At 35.4% G+C, this 14,891-nt stretch overlaps 1 protein-coding gene across 1 annotated transcript in view; it reads right to left on the reverse strand.

The window, feature by feature from the left end:
• Positions 1-14,757, reverse strand: part of IQCH (IQ motif containing H) — a 71,585-nt gene extending 56,828 nt beyond the window's left edge. The window contains exons 1-5 of the mRNA XM_009704815.1: positions 14,656-14,757; positions 14,260-14,376; positions 13,806-13,903; positions 13,343-13,457; positions 8,675-8,797 (exon numbers count right to left, since the gene is read on the reverse strand). Coding sequence (XP_009703117.1) covers positions 8,675-8,797; positions 13,343-13,457; positions 13,806-13,903; positions 14,260-14,376; positions 14,656-14,757 — 555 coding nt within the window. The remainder of the gene's footprint in view (positions 1-8,674; positions 8,798-13,342; positions 13,458-13,805; positions 13,904-14,259; positions 14,377-14,655) is intronic.
• Positions 14,758-14,891: the final 134 nt, after the last annotated feature.

The raw sequence follows: 14,891 nt of genomic DNA on the forward strand, positions 1-14,891 counted from the left end.
AAAAAAAAAATAAATGTCCCTTGCTTTTGTGGGTGACAATCTGTTACCAGTTACTCTATTAGTCTAATGGTTAGAAATTCTTACATTGGATAGAAATGTTTGAACCCTACTGATGAGCTATATGGAAGACAACTTAATGCCATGTGCTGGAAACTTCTTTTTATTTGGTTTTTTAAAAGTTATTTCATTATGAATGATAAACTACCTTAAAGTAATATTAAATACATAAAATCAGAAAGCTAGGAAATATTGATAGATCTGTAAAATGGGAATAATGATATTTACCTCTTTTATAGAGCACATTGGGACTTCTTGTTTTAAAATACTAGGTTTTAATGACTGATTATCATGCTTGTGTACAGCTTTTAGTACAATAGGATCCAGGTAATGATTGGGATCTTTGAGCACTATTGTGTCATAATCAGTGAATAACATCAACCATCAACTTTTATAGAAAGGGATAGGCAATTCTAAAGAACTGCTTATAATCCTAATAGGGAAATGAGATAGATCAAAATAAACTATTGTAATTTTTCCTCCCAATTTGTATAACAACATTGTCCACAAGAGACATTAGGGAGATAGAAAATACGTATGCTTTATCATAATAGAGAATCTCTCAGAGAAATCTTAGACACTCGTTTTTGTTATGGCCATTACCAAGCATTATGCTTGAAGGGATCTAGATGTATGAATCTTCATGTCCTTGTGTTCCAAGAAAATTGCAATAAGCATATAACAAAGATTAACTTTATACCAGCTGGCATATAAGTGGCTTGATACTGAGAAAAGGGAATAATAAACCACACTTTTCTACTCACTCTCAGCCCCAGCAGTTTGTTGAGGACACAACAAAAATATATAAAGCTAAATAAATTTAATTAAACAGTGACTCTTTTTTCAGGCTATTGCTATTGTATCAGTAAAGCAGCACTGATTTTACTATTGGTCAGTTTTATCCTAGTTTAAAACCCAGGAGTTTTGTTATGATAAACAGCACTAGGAAACATATGTATTTCATTTGTGCTCGTAGAGATGTAATAAGCTACAAAGAAAAGCAATTCAGGTGGAGTGTATGAGTTCAAAAGCAGCCTAGAGGTTTTTTGGATTTTTTAAACCGGAGATAGATATTTAATTCTTTGTTGTGTCCTTTAATTTCTATAAACTCCATGGCAGGTGTCACATTAAAATAAGGACAGATGCAACTGTAATGTAATTTAAGCTCTCATTTACACCGCACAGTGCCACTATGATTCACTTCATTACATAGTACAGGCAACACAGTGGAACTATGGAGCTGACCCCAGTTACCTACAAAAATTCCACCCAATCTGTACACCCTTCTTCTCTGTTCTTTCAGCATCCTATTTGCTGCATTAGCTGCCCTCTTGAAGACTTCAGTGAGATATCAAAGCAAAATTTGACAAAATGCTTGTATCTTTCAGTTATTTTCACTAAAATTAAGCCAACTCAATTACAACAATAAGACCTTAAAAAAAGTGAAAATAATATTAAGCATTGCAAAAAAAAAGTTTACTTTTCACATCATTATATAGTTTTATTACCATTATTTAGTGATTTAACTTAAAAATATATTTAAAAGATTGCATCTTTTTAAAAGGTTTTCAATACACTTCCATCTGCTTATGTCGGTGCAATTTAAAACCTTTACTCACACCTACAGCTTTTATAACATAAACACAAAACCTACCGAATTTAATACCACATATTCCAGGAACTGGCAGCTCCTAACCAGCATTTTAATGTTTGTAGTGTAGACAGACCCAAACCACCTTGGAAGCAAAGGATCACATCCTACACAATCCCAAGCAACCGTTACTGCTACGAGGTGACTGGAACCTCAAACGTTTTTCTGCGTGAATAATATCTTCCAGTGAAGCCTGTTATGAAGATTATGATTCAGCAAGTATGCTTTGCAGAAGTCAGCACACAGCCTGCTTCATCATGGGTACTTTTAAAGCACAGTTTTATAGGGCTGGAAGGGAGCACTTAATTTGCCGTGCAGACTAAGGCTTACTTGCCTTAAAATATGCTCGGAGTGTGCTGAAAAACTATTTTTTCATTTCAAGCACTTCTGAGTGTAATTAACCTGGGACATGAGAAAAACAATTCTATTACCCTTTCTAAAGTGGTTTTCTCCTGTGGATAAACCTCTCCCACTTTATTTTTTTTTTTTTTCTTTTTGCTTCATTTTAAATAGGGCACTTGTAACACCACGGGGACTTTCCGATTAGTTCTCTATTTATTTTCTTTTTACCTAGACAGCAATATTTAACTACAACTTCTTTTTTAAAAATATGTTTATAAATATGTTTTTCCTCCAGTAAAAGAAGAGAGACTAGTATTAAATACAGAGAAAAGATGAGTACTACCGTGTGTCAAAACTACAGTTTATCAACCAGGAAGATTAGATAGATGAAATTTGGTAAGTAAGTATCAGAAAACCAGAGAGCTTGATAGTAATGGTAGAAAAGGTATCTAACAGAGTCATCTATCATTTCATTATTATCTTCTCCAAATTGTCATCTACCTTCATGTTTTTTATGAAGAAGTTCCTATCAAGATTTGATGTACAGAGTTCATAATCCCTATAAAGGGAAGGAGGAAGCACAGCAAAATAAAATCAAGGGAACCGAGGTCAGTTTTCAATACGCTCAGGAAACTGGCAGGAAGGAGCTTGTAGAAGACAAGTCTAATTGGAACAAATTGGGACTCCGTTGATGTGTCTGTTCCACAGATTAAAAAGTACTAGAGAAACAAGCTCAAACTATTCTAGAGATGAAGCAGGACAGGAATGCTAGCAAGTTATCAAACTTGGTAAATCATATGTTCTTCATTGATCTCAAAAGAAGAAAAAAGCATACGGAAAACAGAAAATGGGCATATTGATGACTGCTTCTTGTTTGCTTAAACAGGTAAGACAAAATGAGATGCAAGCAGAAGGAGACTTCTGGGTAATAAAAAATGACATAATTAAGTACATTTATAATTATTATTAAAAAAGCAGCTAGTTCTGAGTAGAATCAACTCACTTCATTGTAGTGTAAAAGGGAAGAGGTCTCAGGCTACCTTAAGGGCAAAACAGATCAGGTAGTGCTCAGAGGTTTTGAAATTGGCTGGTCCTGGTGAAATACGCTCTAGGATACCTAAAGAACTGTCTAAAGCAATTTCAGAACTGCTGGTGGGACTCTCGTAGAAAATACACTAGAAGACTGGAAAAGAGCATAGTGCCTATCTTTAGAAAGGGGAAAAGGTGTGTTGAGGAATTCTAGCCCTATTGGTTTAACCATAATTCTTGGAAAAATCCTTAAACAAATAACCAAAAAAGCTAATTATAAACATCTGGGAAGTAACAAATCAATGAGCAACTTGAACCCGTCAAGATCAAATTTGCCAGACCAATCTAATTTTTTTCTACAGCACATTAGCAAGCATTGTGAATAGGGAAGAAAAAGTAAGTACTAATTACCTTGACTTCAGCAAGGCTTTTGAAGCTACCTGGTCATGATATTACACAAGCAAGCTAAGAAAGTATGGTTTAGACAAACTTAGTTTGGGAGGTGCAAAGCTGCTTTGATAAAGAATTTCTATGTCAGCATGGAAGGATACCGAGAGGTTTCAATGGGTCTGTCCCCTAAGTGTTACAAATCAACAGAGCCTGCTATTCACGCAGGAGTCAGAGAAATGGGAGAAAATCAGTTCAGATTGTAAAAAAAAAAAACTCAAACAGAGTAAAGGCAGAGGTGCTAAATGATTTTCAATTCTTTACTCACAATCACAGAATCAGAGAAATACTAGAAAAGTTGGTTAGAAGGGATCTCTGCAGGATATCAAGTCCAATCTTGAGTCTACTGCCCACAATAGATCAAGTCAGCTTTGGTTTTGTCTAGATGACAATTACTGTAGGATTTCCTTGCATCTTATAGTTTCACAGCCTGACAGACTAAACAGATGTATTTCTTCGGTGTTGATTTACACCCTGAGCAGCAAAGCAAGGAAGCAGTATCAAAGAATAGTTTCACACACTCTTCCATTGTCTAGCAGTTTCTATTCAGAAAAAGAAACGTGTTCTGACAATTTCACCAAATAATCTTCGTAATAAATAGTAAATAAAGAAAGTGTTTAACTCTCATTTCAGATAACTTAATTTTGGCCCTCCAAGTCTAAGAACTAGCACTTGCAATTCAGTGCAGAAATACTGAATGCTAAGTAAAGGACAAATTCTCACCGGCATCAGCATAACTATTCTAAAGTCAGATGAGTCAAATTTGTAACAGTCTCTGTAAGAGATTTAAAATATGAACAATTTTTATGACTGGTTGTCTTTTTATTCAAGAAGATTTCTGAGTAGGAAAATTGTATAGAAAATTAAAATTTGTCCTTCTCGTTCTGATTTACATAGTCCAGCATTTTATCTGCCTAATGATTAATACAGTTTCCCTCAGATGTAATACTAAGATATTAATACATATTATTTCCCTTAGATTTTGTTTATTTACAGAAAATAAAGTCCAATTTAAATGGAAAGCCCAACATTAAACCTTCAATATGGAGCAACTAGGCATCTTTAACAAGAGGTCTTTTATGTTATTCTTACTTATTTTAAGCCTTGAAAGTAACCAGAATGGCTCTGAACTGTCAATTTGCCACGTACTTCGAAAAACCAAGCTTTGCTCCTTTTATGGCCTACTGCTAACTCTCCCAGAAATTTACCTCTATCAAAATTCTGCCAGAACAGGTGCAAAAGAGAATAGATGGAGAACTTTGGTGAATCCCACATCTGCTTTTTGAAAAAGGCAACAGAAGCAGCACAGAAGGAAGTAAGAAAGATAATTGCTGGCTTGAACTACCATACGTTTTACTTGTGGGCAAAGGGCCAGCTTACACGAGGCAGAATATGCAGGACCAACTTATTGGAATTCAGGGGTGGGCCTCCATTCTTGTCCGGAGACAGCTGTAAACCAGCAGCCCATAGCATCACAATCAGGCACTGAGTTTTGTCAAGGAATGCTGATAGGTACAGAAACAGCTTCAGCAGCTTCAGCTGCACCCCTACCTAGCAAAATGACAGTCAATCTCCAATTCCAGATGACAAGAACTGGATAAAAACTTAAAACAAATGGTGACCTTTCAAAAGATTAATTTGTTTACCAACAAAATGTTCTACGTTTGTCATCTGAGATGGGGGTGACCTTCACATTCCCATTTCTAGGTTGAAAGGATGCTGACTATAGTCATCTGTTAAGTTAACTCTATCTCGCCAATTATTTCCTTTTTATTTTTAGTGACAAGAAGGTTTTATTAATTTGCTATGCTGCTTATTACGATTGCATACTATAATACAAATCCAACGAGCTTATTTTGAATTACTGTAGTGTAACAGCGATTTGTTTAAATCTCATTCTGCTACCACTGCCAAATTATGCTTTGACTGTAATTATAACCATATGCATAGGTTTAAAACACAATCAGGTTTGGAGGACCAAAAGACCTATTTTTCTTCTACAACTTCTTCTAGTCACTTGAAATGAAAAGAATTGCCCTGCTTTCCCTTACTTTATAATTTTGAAAATGAATAGACTTTCAGTGATAAGCATTAGTGATTAGCATGATGCAAATACTGAATAAAGAATTAATAACTGAGGATATGATTAGAATGGTTATGCTCAAATAAGTTAGCTTAAAAAAAACCCTCATCACAACACAGAATCACTGCCATCACCATTAGAGCCACACTATATAAGATGCAACTCATAAAGGCTAGAAATCATCACCATATTAAATTCTATCTTATGAATAAATTAAAAGGTTCCTAAGTTTACAGTATAATATACATTTATAAGAAAACAAGGACCAAAAAGTGCCATTATAATTCTAGAAAAGAACAGCAGTCCAATGAAAATTAAAGGTGTAGTTGTGAATCTTTTCTACATTGCAGCAGTACCTCAGAATTATTTTTGCTGCAATTCAGATTGTTTGTTTTGCTAGATACTCCATGAGAAGTGTACATATTTAATAATTATCTACTCATCTTTTTTCATTTGTTATCCAGGTATAGACTACTAAATGAAGTGATGCCCAGTCTGTCCGTGGTGTTTCAAACAGAATTACAGTCCTCATTTTAAGATAACTACAGAACTTTACAGAGGATGAAGTATTAGTGCTTATCAGACCCAAAAAGGTACAAAAGGGCAATAGTTAATTGTTCTTAGTTTCTATCATAAAATCCAGCGTCAGCAACTTTATAATAACAAAAGAGCAAGAAAAGACGACATTTTTCGTGAAACAATGAGATCCTTACTAATAATTTTTCAAACTACTCAAATGGCAGGATAATGAAAAGTCCGTGTAGATTTGCGCTTGACCTATCTACTCACCTCAAAACCAGTGTGTTTTTAATCTCATCACATTTCTAAATGCTCAGGTCTCCTTGAAAACTCGGATGCTGACAACTCTTGGAAAGAAACTTAATGCAGTTAACCAAGCAATTAGTTTTTAATTTACTTCAATGAGAGTCCTTCTGCCACTGATTTTTTCTGGAGATAATCTTTGAACTTACATACATATCTAGGGCATGTCCATGGGTATACGCGCGTGTGTGCCCGCATGTGCGCGTACAAATATTGCCCTCTAATGGCTGATTAGTAAAAACAGGGTAGGTAGCACCTAACTTAATCCTTGTAGCTACTTTAATTGATATTTTTCTCAAAAATAAAGACCATATAATTTTAGACCTGCAACTACACATCGATTTATCTTAGTTACTATTGGTAATCTATAACTATCATTCCTCTAAGTGTTAGTATAGATCACGTTTAACAAAAATGCCTTAATTCACCACCTCAGTAGTGGATTTTGCTAATCTAATTGCGAAATTTTACCTCCAGTGAAGCCAGAACACTTCAAAACAAAGATTGTGTCATGGGATTCGAAAATTTCTAAGCAGCATTTACCTCAGTAAATGCTGTAGAATAAATTAGAGATAGGAAATACCTACTTGTTTTTTCAGTCCATTTCCTTGTCATAAACAGTTCCTTAGCAACTGTAAATACGTATCAGAGAGCTTGACTAATTTACACTAAATGTTTGTAATTTAAGTCCACATTAAGAAGTTTTCTCTGATCAGTGTATGTTTCAGTGAGAGTGGTAAAACACATGGTGCTCTGCAGTAGTATAATATTCCTCTCTGTGAGTGTTTTAGAGTGGTTCTAAAAAGCTATTAGCCATGATGCTTTTTTTCTAATTAACTCTGTATCACAGGGTTAGACAAATCACCTCTTAGTCTGGGCAACAGCTTTCAAAAATCATTTTTTATAAGTGGCAGCTTACAACTGTGCCATTCACAGATTCCGTTTATGTTGTTTAAAACCAAATACCCTAGAATGTCTCTTATAGCACTGGGCTCGCTGCATAATGCCTCTATTACATAAATTAAATTGTAGAAGAGCATCCTTGTGTGAGACCATTAGGCATATTCTTTCATGTGGACCACAGTGCTGTGCTAAATTTGTGAACATAATTGATCTTTGGAGGGATGCCTGTGCCTATTAAATTTTTTTAAAAGCATATTTTGCAGAAAAATGTCATCTTCTGGTTTATTTGTTTATTTAAGAGGAGTAGCAGTTGCAAAACAGGAATTTGGAAGAATCAAAACTTAATCTTGCACAACTTGAACATGCTCAGACCAGAGAGAACAACACAGAAGGGTGATTTGATGACCACTAGTCAGGGTACTCTTAGGAGAGTGTTGTGGAAGTGCTCAGTCTCAGCTTTGGTAGATAATTGTTTTGTACTAAGGGAAACAGCTTGACTAGAGATAAAAGAAAGGCTGTGCTTCAGCATACCTTGTAGCTCAACAGTGAGGACACTTGGAATCTACAAGACATGGAAATACATCCACATGGAAAGGAAGGATCTGAATCTGACCCTCACAGTCCAAAGTAAGTGCTCCCAGCAAGGAGCTAAGAAGTAGAACTCAACATTCCTTCCCAAACCATGTCAGAAAAATAAGATGTAAACAACAGCTAAATTTAGGTAATCATCCTAAGATTCTGATTCTCATTCAGTATAACCTCTATTTTTTTTATTCAGTCACACTGATTTCTGGTCAGTGTCAGCAATCATGTGGCAGGATTGCTTTTTTTGAAAAAAGTCAATTAAAAAGAACACCAAAACAAAGTATAAGCATTTTTCACTTATTCCTAACAATCCTGCTATCATTTGAAAACAGAATGTATTATTGTCTTTTCAAAGAAACGGCTAGACAACGAACAACTGAAAGCCCACTCTTGTCAGCAAAACCCCTTTCAATTCTTCCTTGATCTTTGGGTCAGATCCTAAACTCCACAATCTCCAGTTTGCTTATCTTCACTCTCTGATTTTACCGAGATCACTTACCAAGAGCATTCCCATGTATACTTACACTTTTGCTGGACTGGGGTCTTGCTACCTAAACCTGCTGTGCTACAGGTTTGTTTTCCCCAGTACTGTCACTCAAAATGTTTTCATCGTTACATATCAATGTCAAAAAGTAGGAAATTATGAAGTACTTTCACTTAAAATAATTTTTTTTTATTTAGGTCTGATATGTATTAACTTTAATAGTGAAAAGTAATTCATATAATAAGCCCATAAGATAATATAAGTTACTTACAGGAGCAGATTTTTTCTTAGTTATAAGTGGCAGCCTGGTCTCATAGTTCTGTTGTTTTAAAACAGTTTTATTATCCATGTTCTCTGTGTCAAGCATAATTTTCATAGCCATTTCCACCTGCTGCTGAAATATATAATAGGCATAGTCTTAAAATAATTGCACTAGGAGAGAAGTGTTTATAAGCAGGAATTGGCTAATGTTCATAAATTTGCAAGATGATGATAAAAATTCATGTTATTTGACTGTCCACACAGGACTGGGCAAACAATGAAGAAGTGCCTTTTAATTAGATGGAAAACTTAGTAAGGTATACAACTACTATTTACATACACGCTTTTGTCAAAATTTGTTCAATTAATTCCATTACAAACTCTGAAATTTCCAAATTTGCACACCTTTGAGTTAAATTTTGAGTGGAAAGGACTATCAGGTTTGACTCACTTGATTAACATAGGTCATTTGTGAATTCCATTTAGCTATGTTGTAACAAATGTTTTATACACACTCTATGTACTGGGAGGGTGTTATATCTGCATTCTTCCCACAGATGATAATAAGAATCCGATCCACCTTGGCCATGCTCACCAGAGACTTTAATTCAGGAATCATTGGCCTGATGGACCACAACAGCTTCTTTGGATCGGTTATGGCCCATTGACTCAATGCAGATATAGCACTTACTTATAAGTAAATGAGGAAATAAAAAAATCCTTATAGTGATAAGAATTAAAACATAGTAGTTTCTTAATGTATTGTGTTATCTGCATGGAACGGATTCAACTATTTTGCTAAAAAAATTATTATGATTTAAAACCTAATGGACAGAAAAAGATTTTTAAAGTGTCTTGTTGTTATAAAAAGTATCTAAAGCGTATACTTTTTCTATAAAAGCCAGAAGCGATGCTGTATCTTTTTACTAGAGAAGTTTCTTAAGTTGAAAACATTTTGGTTCATCTTAACGCATGTGCTTTAATTTACACCTGGATCTACACCAAGTGTAGTAGTATCTCCCAATACTTTTATTGCAATAACATTGCTAACCAGACTCTGCACCCAACATGGTTCGTTTACCAACCAGTGCCAAATAAGGAAGAATCCTCAAATGGCAAAATTAATGTATTACCAGAAAAGTCAACAGAGCTAAGGTAATTCAGAGGAGCTGGGGGCCTGGCAGTGTCTATGCTTAATTCCCATTACACGGATACGGGAATACAAAAAGCTCCCTTACACAGTAAGATCCAACTAAACATATTTATACTCAAGAACTCTCTGCTGATACTTCTATTGAATAAATGTAAAAATAAATTTATGAGAGTTCTATTTTTTGACCAACAAAATATGCCATAAAAAGTATAAGAATCATTAGAGGTATATTTGAACTATTAAACAATTGTATTACTTTGTGAATGCACTAAAACCGGTTTAATTTCTTTATCTGCACAATATATTATCTTCTTTTGATAGTAATTACAAGCAGATGTATCAACGAGACACTCATTTAGATTCGGGTTTGTACAAACAAAAGTTATTATCCAAGCCAATTACTCTTTTACCCACATGGCTGCACAGAGACAGAAAGTTCAATTTTCACCTCATCAGTGATTTTGTAGTATTTATTTTATTACTATAACACACTACTGTACAGAGAGAAAACTGCTTGTGCTATTAAACAAGAATTGAAGGAAAATTGAGTACCTTCTCAATTAAAATAGGAGATGATTCACAATGCAGACTCTCCACTCAGACTGATAGTGAAACGATCAATGCTGGAGTGGCACATTCCACTCAGGATAACAAGAATTGAAATGCTTAATAAAAAAAACCTGATAAAAGTTATTTTATCAGCTTAGATGCATGGCAAGTGACAAACCTACATTTGCAGGAGCTGGTGCAGATGGTATCATGGGTCTCTTCAATCTACGTTATCCGTGCATCTGTATTATTCAAAATCTAAAATGTAAGCTATCTTGAACCATCTTGGTGTAGAACAAGAAAAAGATGAGAAAAGCAGGGCAAATAGTGCATTATTGCTAATATAATGCTCAACAAGAATGAGACTATTGTGCTCAATTATTAACATGGAGTATACAGAACAGGTTGACATGTTCAGTACAGTTCAATGGTTCAAATCTTGTTCTATTTCAATACAAAAGTCGTTTCAGAGTGGAGGGCATTTTTATCATGTAGCAAGCCAACAAATCCGATTCATCATATAATTCTGTTTTGCAGATGCCTGTGGTGCATGGTTTCTAATAGAGTCCAATTCCTTTATGAATGGACTACATTACCTTAATCTTTGAAAAAATTTGTATTATCAGTAACTAAACCACTTTTCATGTGCAGCTATTTATGTTATTTGCATATTCTAGAGCCCCCTAGAAACATCTTTTCATTTGCATCTTTATTACTGATGAGAGAATATTAACTTTCACTGTGTATTCAGGACATCACAGAAAGTATCAACTTTTAGACAAAAACCCAAACAAACAAAAAAACCCCAGAAAAACAAAGCTGCACAAGCATCAGTTCATGTGTTTTCAATTAAGCATTTTTTTTAAAAAAAAAAAATTAAAAAATTGAACTTATGCACCTTCCAGTTATGGATAACAATGTCTTTTCAGCCATTGCTATACACCCACTTTACAATTACTGCATGAGGAAGACACCTCTTTACAGTTCTTAAGCTTTATTAGAAGAAATCCAACTGCCATACATAGTTGGGGGGGGGGGGGAAATAAAGGAGGGGGACAGCGCTTCACAATTGCCCCTATGGGCTAGATTTGCAGAGTCTTATCTGGCTGCTGATACGACTCAGAAATACTGTATGTGTGAGTAAACAATAATTTTAATTCTTTTCTGTCACCTGTGGGCAAGCTATTTCCCACATGACAACTATTCTAGCAATGCATATGTGAAAATAGCATCCGTGCTTATTTGACTCCAACCTTGTTTCACCCGAACTACTACAAACACAACTTATGCTCCATTTCTACTCTTGCACGGCGTACTATGTACTGCAAAGCACAAAAATATTACTGCATGAATTATTAATTTGTCTCAGAACCACTACAAGTTGAAACATTGATTTCTTCAAGCCTACATACCTGGAAAAACTGTCTGCAAACAGAAGACTATTCAGTTCACTAATATTTCCTTTGAGTGGAAAGGAATTTTGAAAAACTCCGAAGTAGGCTTGAAAAAACCAAAACTGTTTATAGCTACAAGTAAGAAAAAGACAGGAAGTAAGGAATTGTAGGTGATAATTTCCCAGCTGGATTTCACAACTATTTAATAATAAAAGCTTTTTATGTTGGCATGCTGGGCATGTAGAACAGTTGGCAAAGCAGCACTGTTTGCCATTTTCTTTATAATGGGAAATTAGGGGTAGCTTGTGTGTCACTGGATATGCATTTCTAAGCAGATGCCATACATATCAGAAATGAAAAGACGAAGAGAATGTCGAGGCAGGACAGAGCATGTACTCCACTGTAAATTAAGCTCATTGGTGCACATGAAGAGTTGAAATTCCATAGATAATAAAGAGTTTACAGAGTAGCTGAACTTTGGTTTGGTTTTTTTTTTTCCTTTCCACAATATAAGTGTATTCATATAGGACAGGATTGGAATATGGTCTGGGAAAAGAGAGATCTCACTGCACCTTACCATCATTTCAAGAGTAAGCAATATTTTAATACTACTTCATGTTGGAAGTAAGGCTAACCGGCAATATAAATGTTAGGCTGCTCATTCTGATTATACCATTTCAAGTAGCTTCAATCCCTAGCTTCTGGTAACAGTCTTAGAACTACAGAGAGCCTCTTCTTAAGGTTCTCTCTCACTCAAAGCTCTGTTGGATTAAACAGTAATAACCCAAAATTGTGACAATGGGTATTTTTCAATTCAACTAATTATCTTCATTTATTTTTAAAATATGTTTGAGGAAATCACCTTGAACGCACTGATCAAAATTCACAGCTTAGAATAAAAAAAGCAAAAATACTTCAGATACAAACATTTTAAGAAGGTTTTAAATGATCTTACAGGGATTTCATTCATGAAAAACAGTGAAAAATCAGATTTCAAGGATAAAACTTGTATTTATTATAGAGGTGACTACCCTATACACGAACGAAAGTCTTTCCCACAATTTGCCGTATCTTTTATGCAAAAACAAGAAAGAGAACCACTTTCAGTCACAAACAACACAAGCATTTATAGCTGTGCTCATGCTATTCCGATATACAGTTCCATTTATTTTAAACACGTTACTTGCAGAATCACAGTTAAGCACACAGTATTTGCAGGACTGGGACCATAAAGCAGAACAAATGTCTGGTTTCAGGACTCTTTAGCAACATACTTGGGGGGGGCGGGGCGGGGGGGGAAATAAAGAATGGGAGGCTTGTGGATGCACCCATGACAATACTGAAGTCCTTCCTAACTTGGATTTTATGCTGACTGTGGGGCTGAGAGAAAGATCCTATCTCTCAGCCTGCTCATTCTACTGAGGATTTTTTTAACACTTTCAGTCATAGATGGTATATTATCAAAAACTAAATCCATGTGGAGTCAGAACATAACATTATGGGATCAACTGGTAATCTACAAGACACCAGTCTACTCATTTAATGCGGCCTCTGGCAGAATAAGTAGTATGTTATTTCAGACCTGTGAACCTTGAGAAATGCGTAGTGCTGATTTGCTGTATGCCTGGACAGTCACGGGCTCAACAGGTACTCGTGGTAAAATAAGCTGTTTCTGAGAAGCACCAAAATGAAGGCCCCTGATTTAGAAGGAAACAAACAGTGAGGTTTTTAAAAATTACTTTGATTTTACCTATTAAACCCATACTGATTCCATCTGGTTGAAACTCAAAGACTATATTTTTACTTAAATTTGCATTTGGCAAGAAAAATCACAGGAGTTAGCAGAAGGTTGCTGTAGCTACTTAGAACTGCATTTACTTTTGTGTTGTTTTTTTAACTTGAACAAAATAAAACCAAAATAGCAAATGACCAAAATAACCTGATCGGGGCCAATACTCGCGTTTCCTTTACAAGATTCTGATACCACAGTTTTTCTGTCTTGCTGCCTGCATTAGTCTCTACAATAAAACAGCTGTTTTACTTACCATTTAGGGGGCTCTTTTGAATGTACTTCTTTATTATCAGTTGAAGAAACAGTTAACACTTGTCTGTTTATAGCATTTAAATAATTTTCAGTATGTTTCTGTCAGAGGGAAAAAATAATGTTTAGACTATTACAAAGGTATAAGGGATATTAAATTTAACTCAGTTATTTTAGCAATCCAGATCTTCACTTGACTGAAAACTTGATAGGCTTTGTGCTTCTGTTGGACTAAATCCGATTTTGGCTAACAGTATAAGGCACAAGATCAGTTAATTCTGACAACCCAAAAGAGGAAGCCATCATTCTGAACTGCCATGTCTGATGAATCCCATCGTTTGCTCATCAGAAAGGGATCCTGCAGGATGGCAAATACCTGGCCCTGTGTACTCTAAGTGAATTACTGACAGAGATCTCAAAAACTGAATCATCTTCTGGATCTGCTCCATTTTACTTACTCTCAGCCTGAGTTCTGTTCTTTCAGTGGCTGTTTTGAGGTCACTAATATCCACAGTTTTTACATTTCCTTGCAAGTCGATATTTTTCACTTTAAGCTTGTGAAGGTCTTCTTGAACCTAAAAAGCAAGTTATGGCAAAAATCATACCCATAACCAAAACCCATGGAATTATGAAGCAGGATTTAATCTAAACTAAATGCTTCCTAAATACAAGAAAGAAATACATGCAACTTCTTGTACTTCTGTATTTTTATAAATAAGACAATACAAAGCAAATTACTTTAAAGCCACTCATTGTAGAAAGCTGAAAAAAGTTAATTTTAAAACAAATTCCACAAAGCAAAGTCCATAAACTTCAGGACTGAGGTCCTTTGCCAAGGAATGATGTTTCCTTACGCATTTCAAGTCACTCTCTTGGCACAGATGACTTAAGTACACCGGAATCTCCAAAGCGTTAACGAGGGACTGAAAAGTAGAGGCAGCCTTCGAGGAGATCATGTCAAAAACGTATACTTACACTGCGTTAACCAAAGTTCAAGGTCTCATTGTGCTAAGAGCCGTAACATTTACAAAGCCCTTATCCAGAAGTCATCGGCTGAGCCCTCCCGCCCCCTCAGCAGCAAGGCCTCGCC

Source organism: Cariama cristata, unplaced genomic scaffold (assembly GCF_000690535.1).
Source record: "Cariama cristata isolate BGI_N322 unplaced genomic scaffold, ASM69053v1 scaffold2950, whole genome shotgun sequence".
Lineage (NCBI taxonomy): Eukaryota > Metazoa > Chordata > Aves > Cariamiformes > Cariamidae > Cariama > Cariama cristata.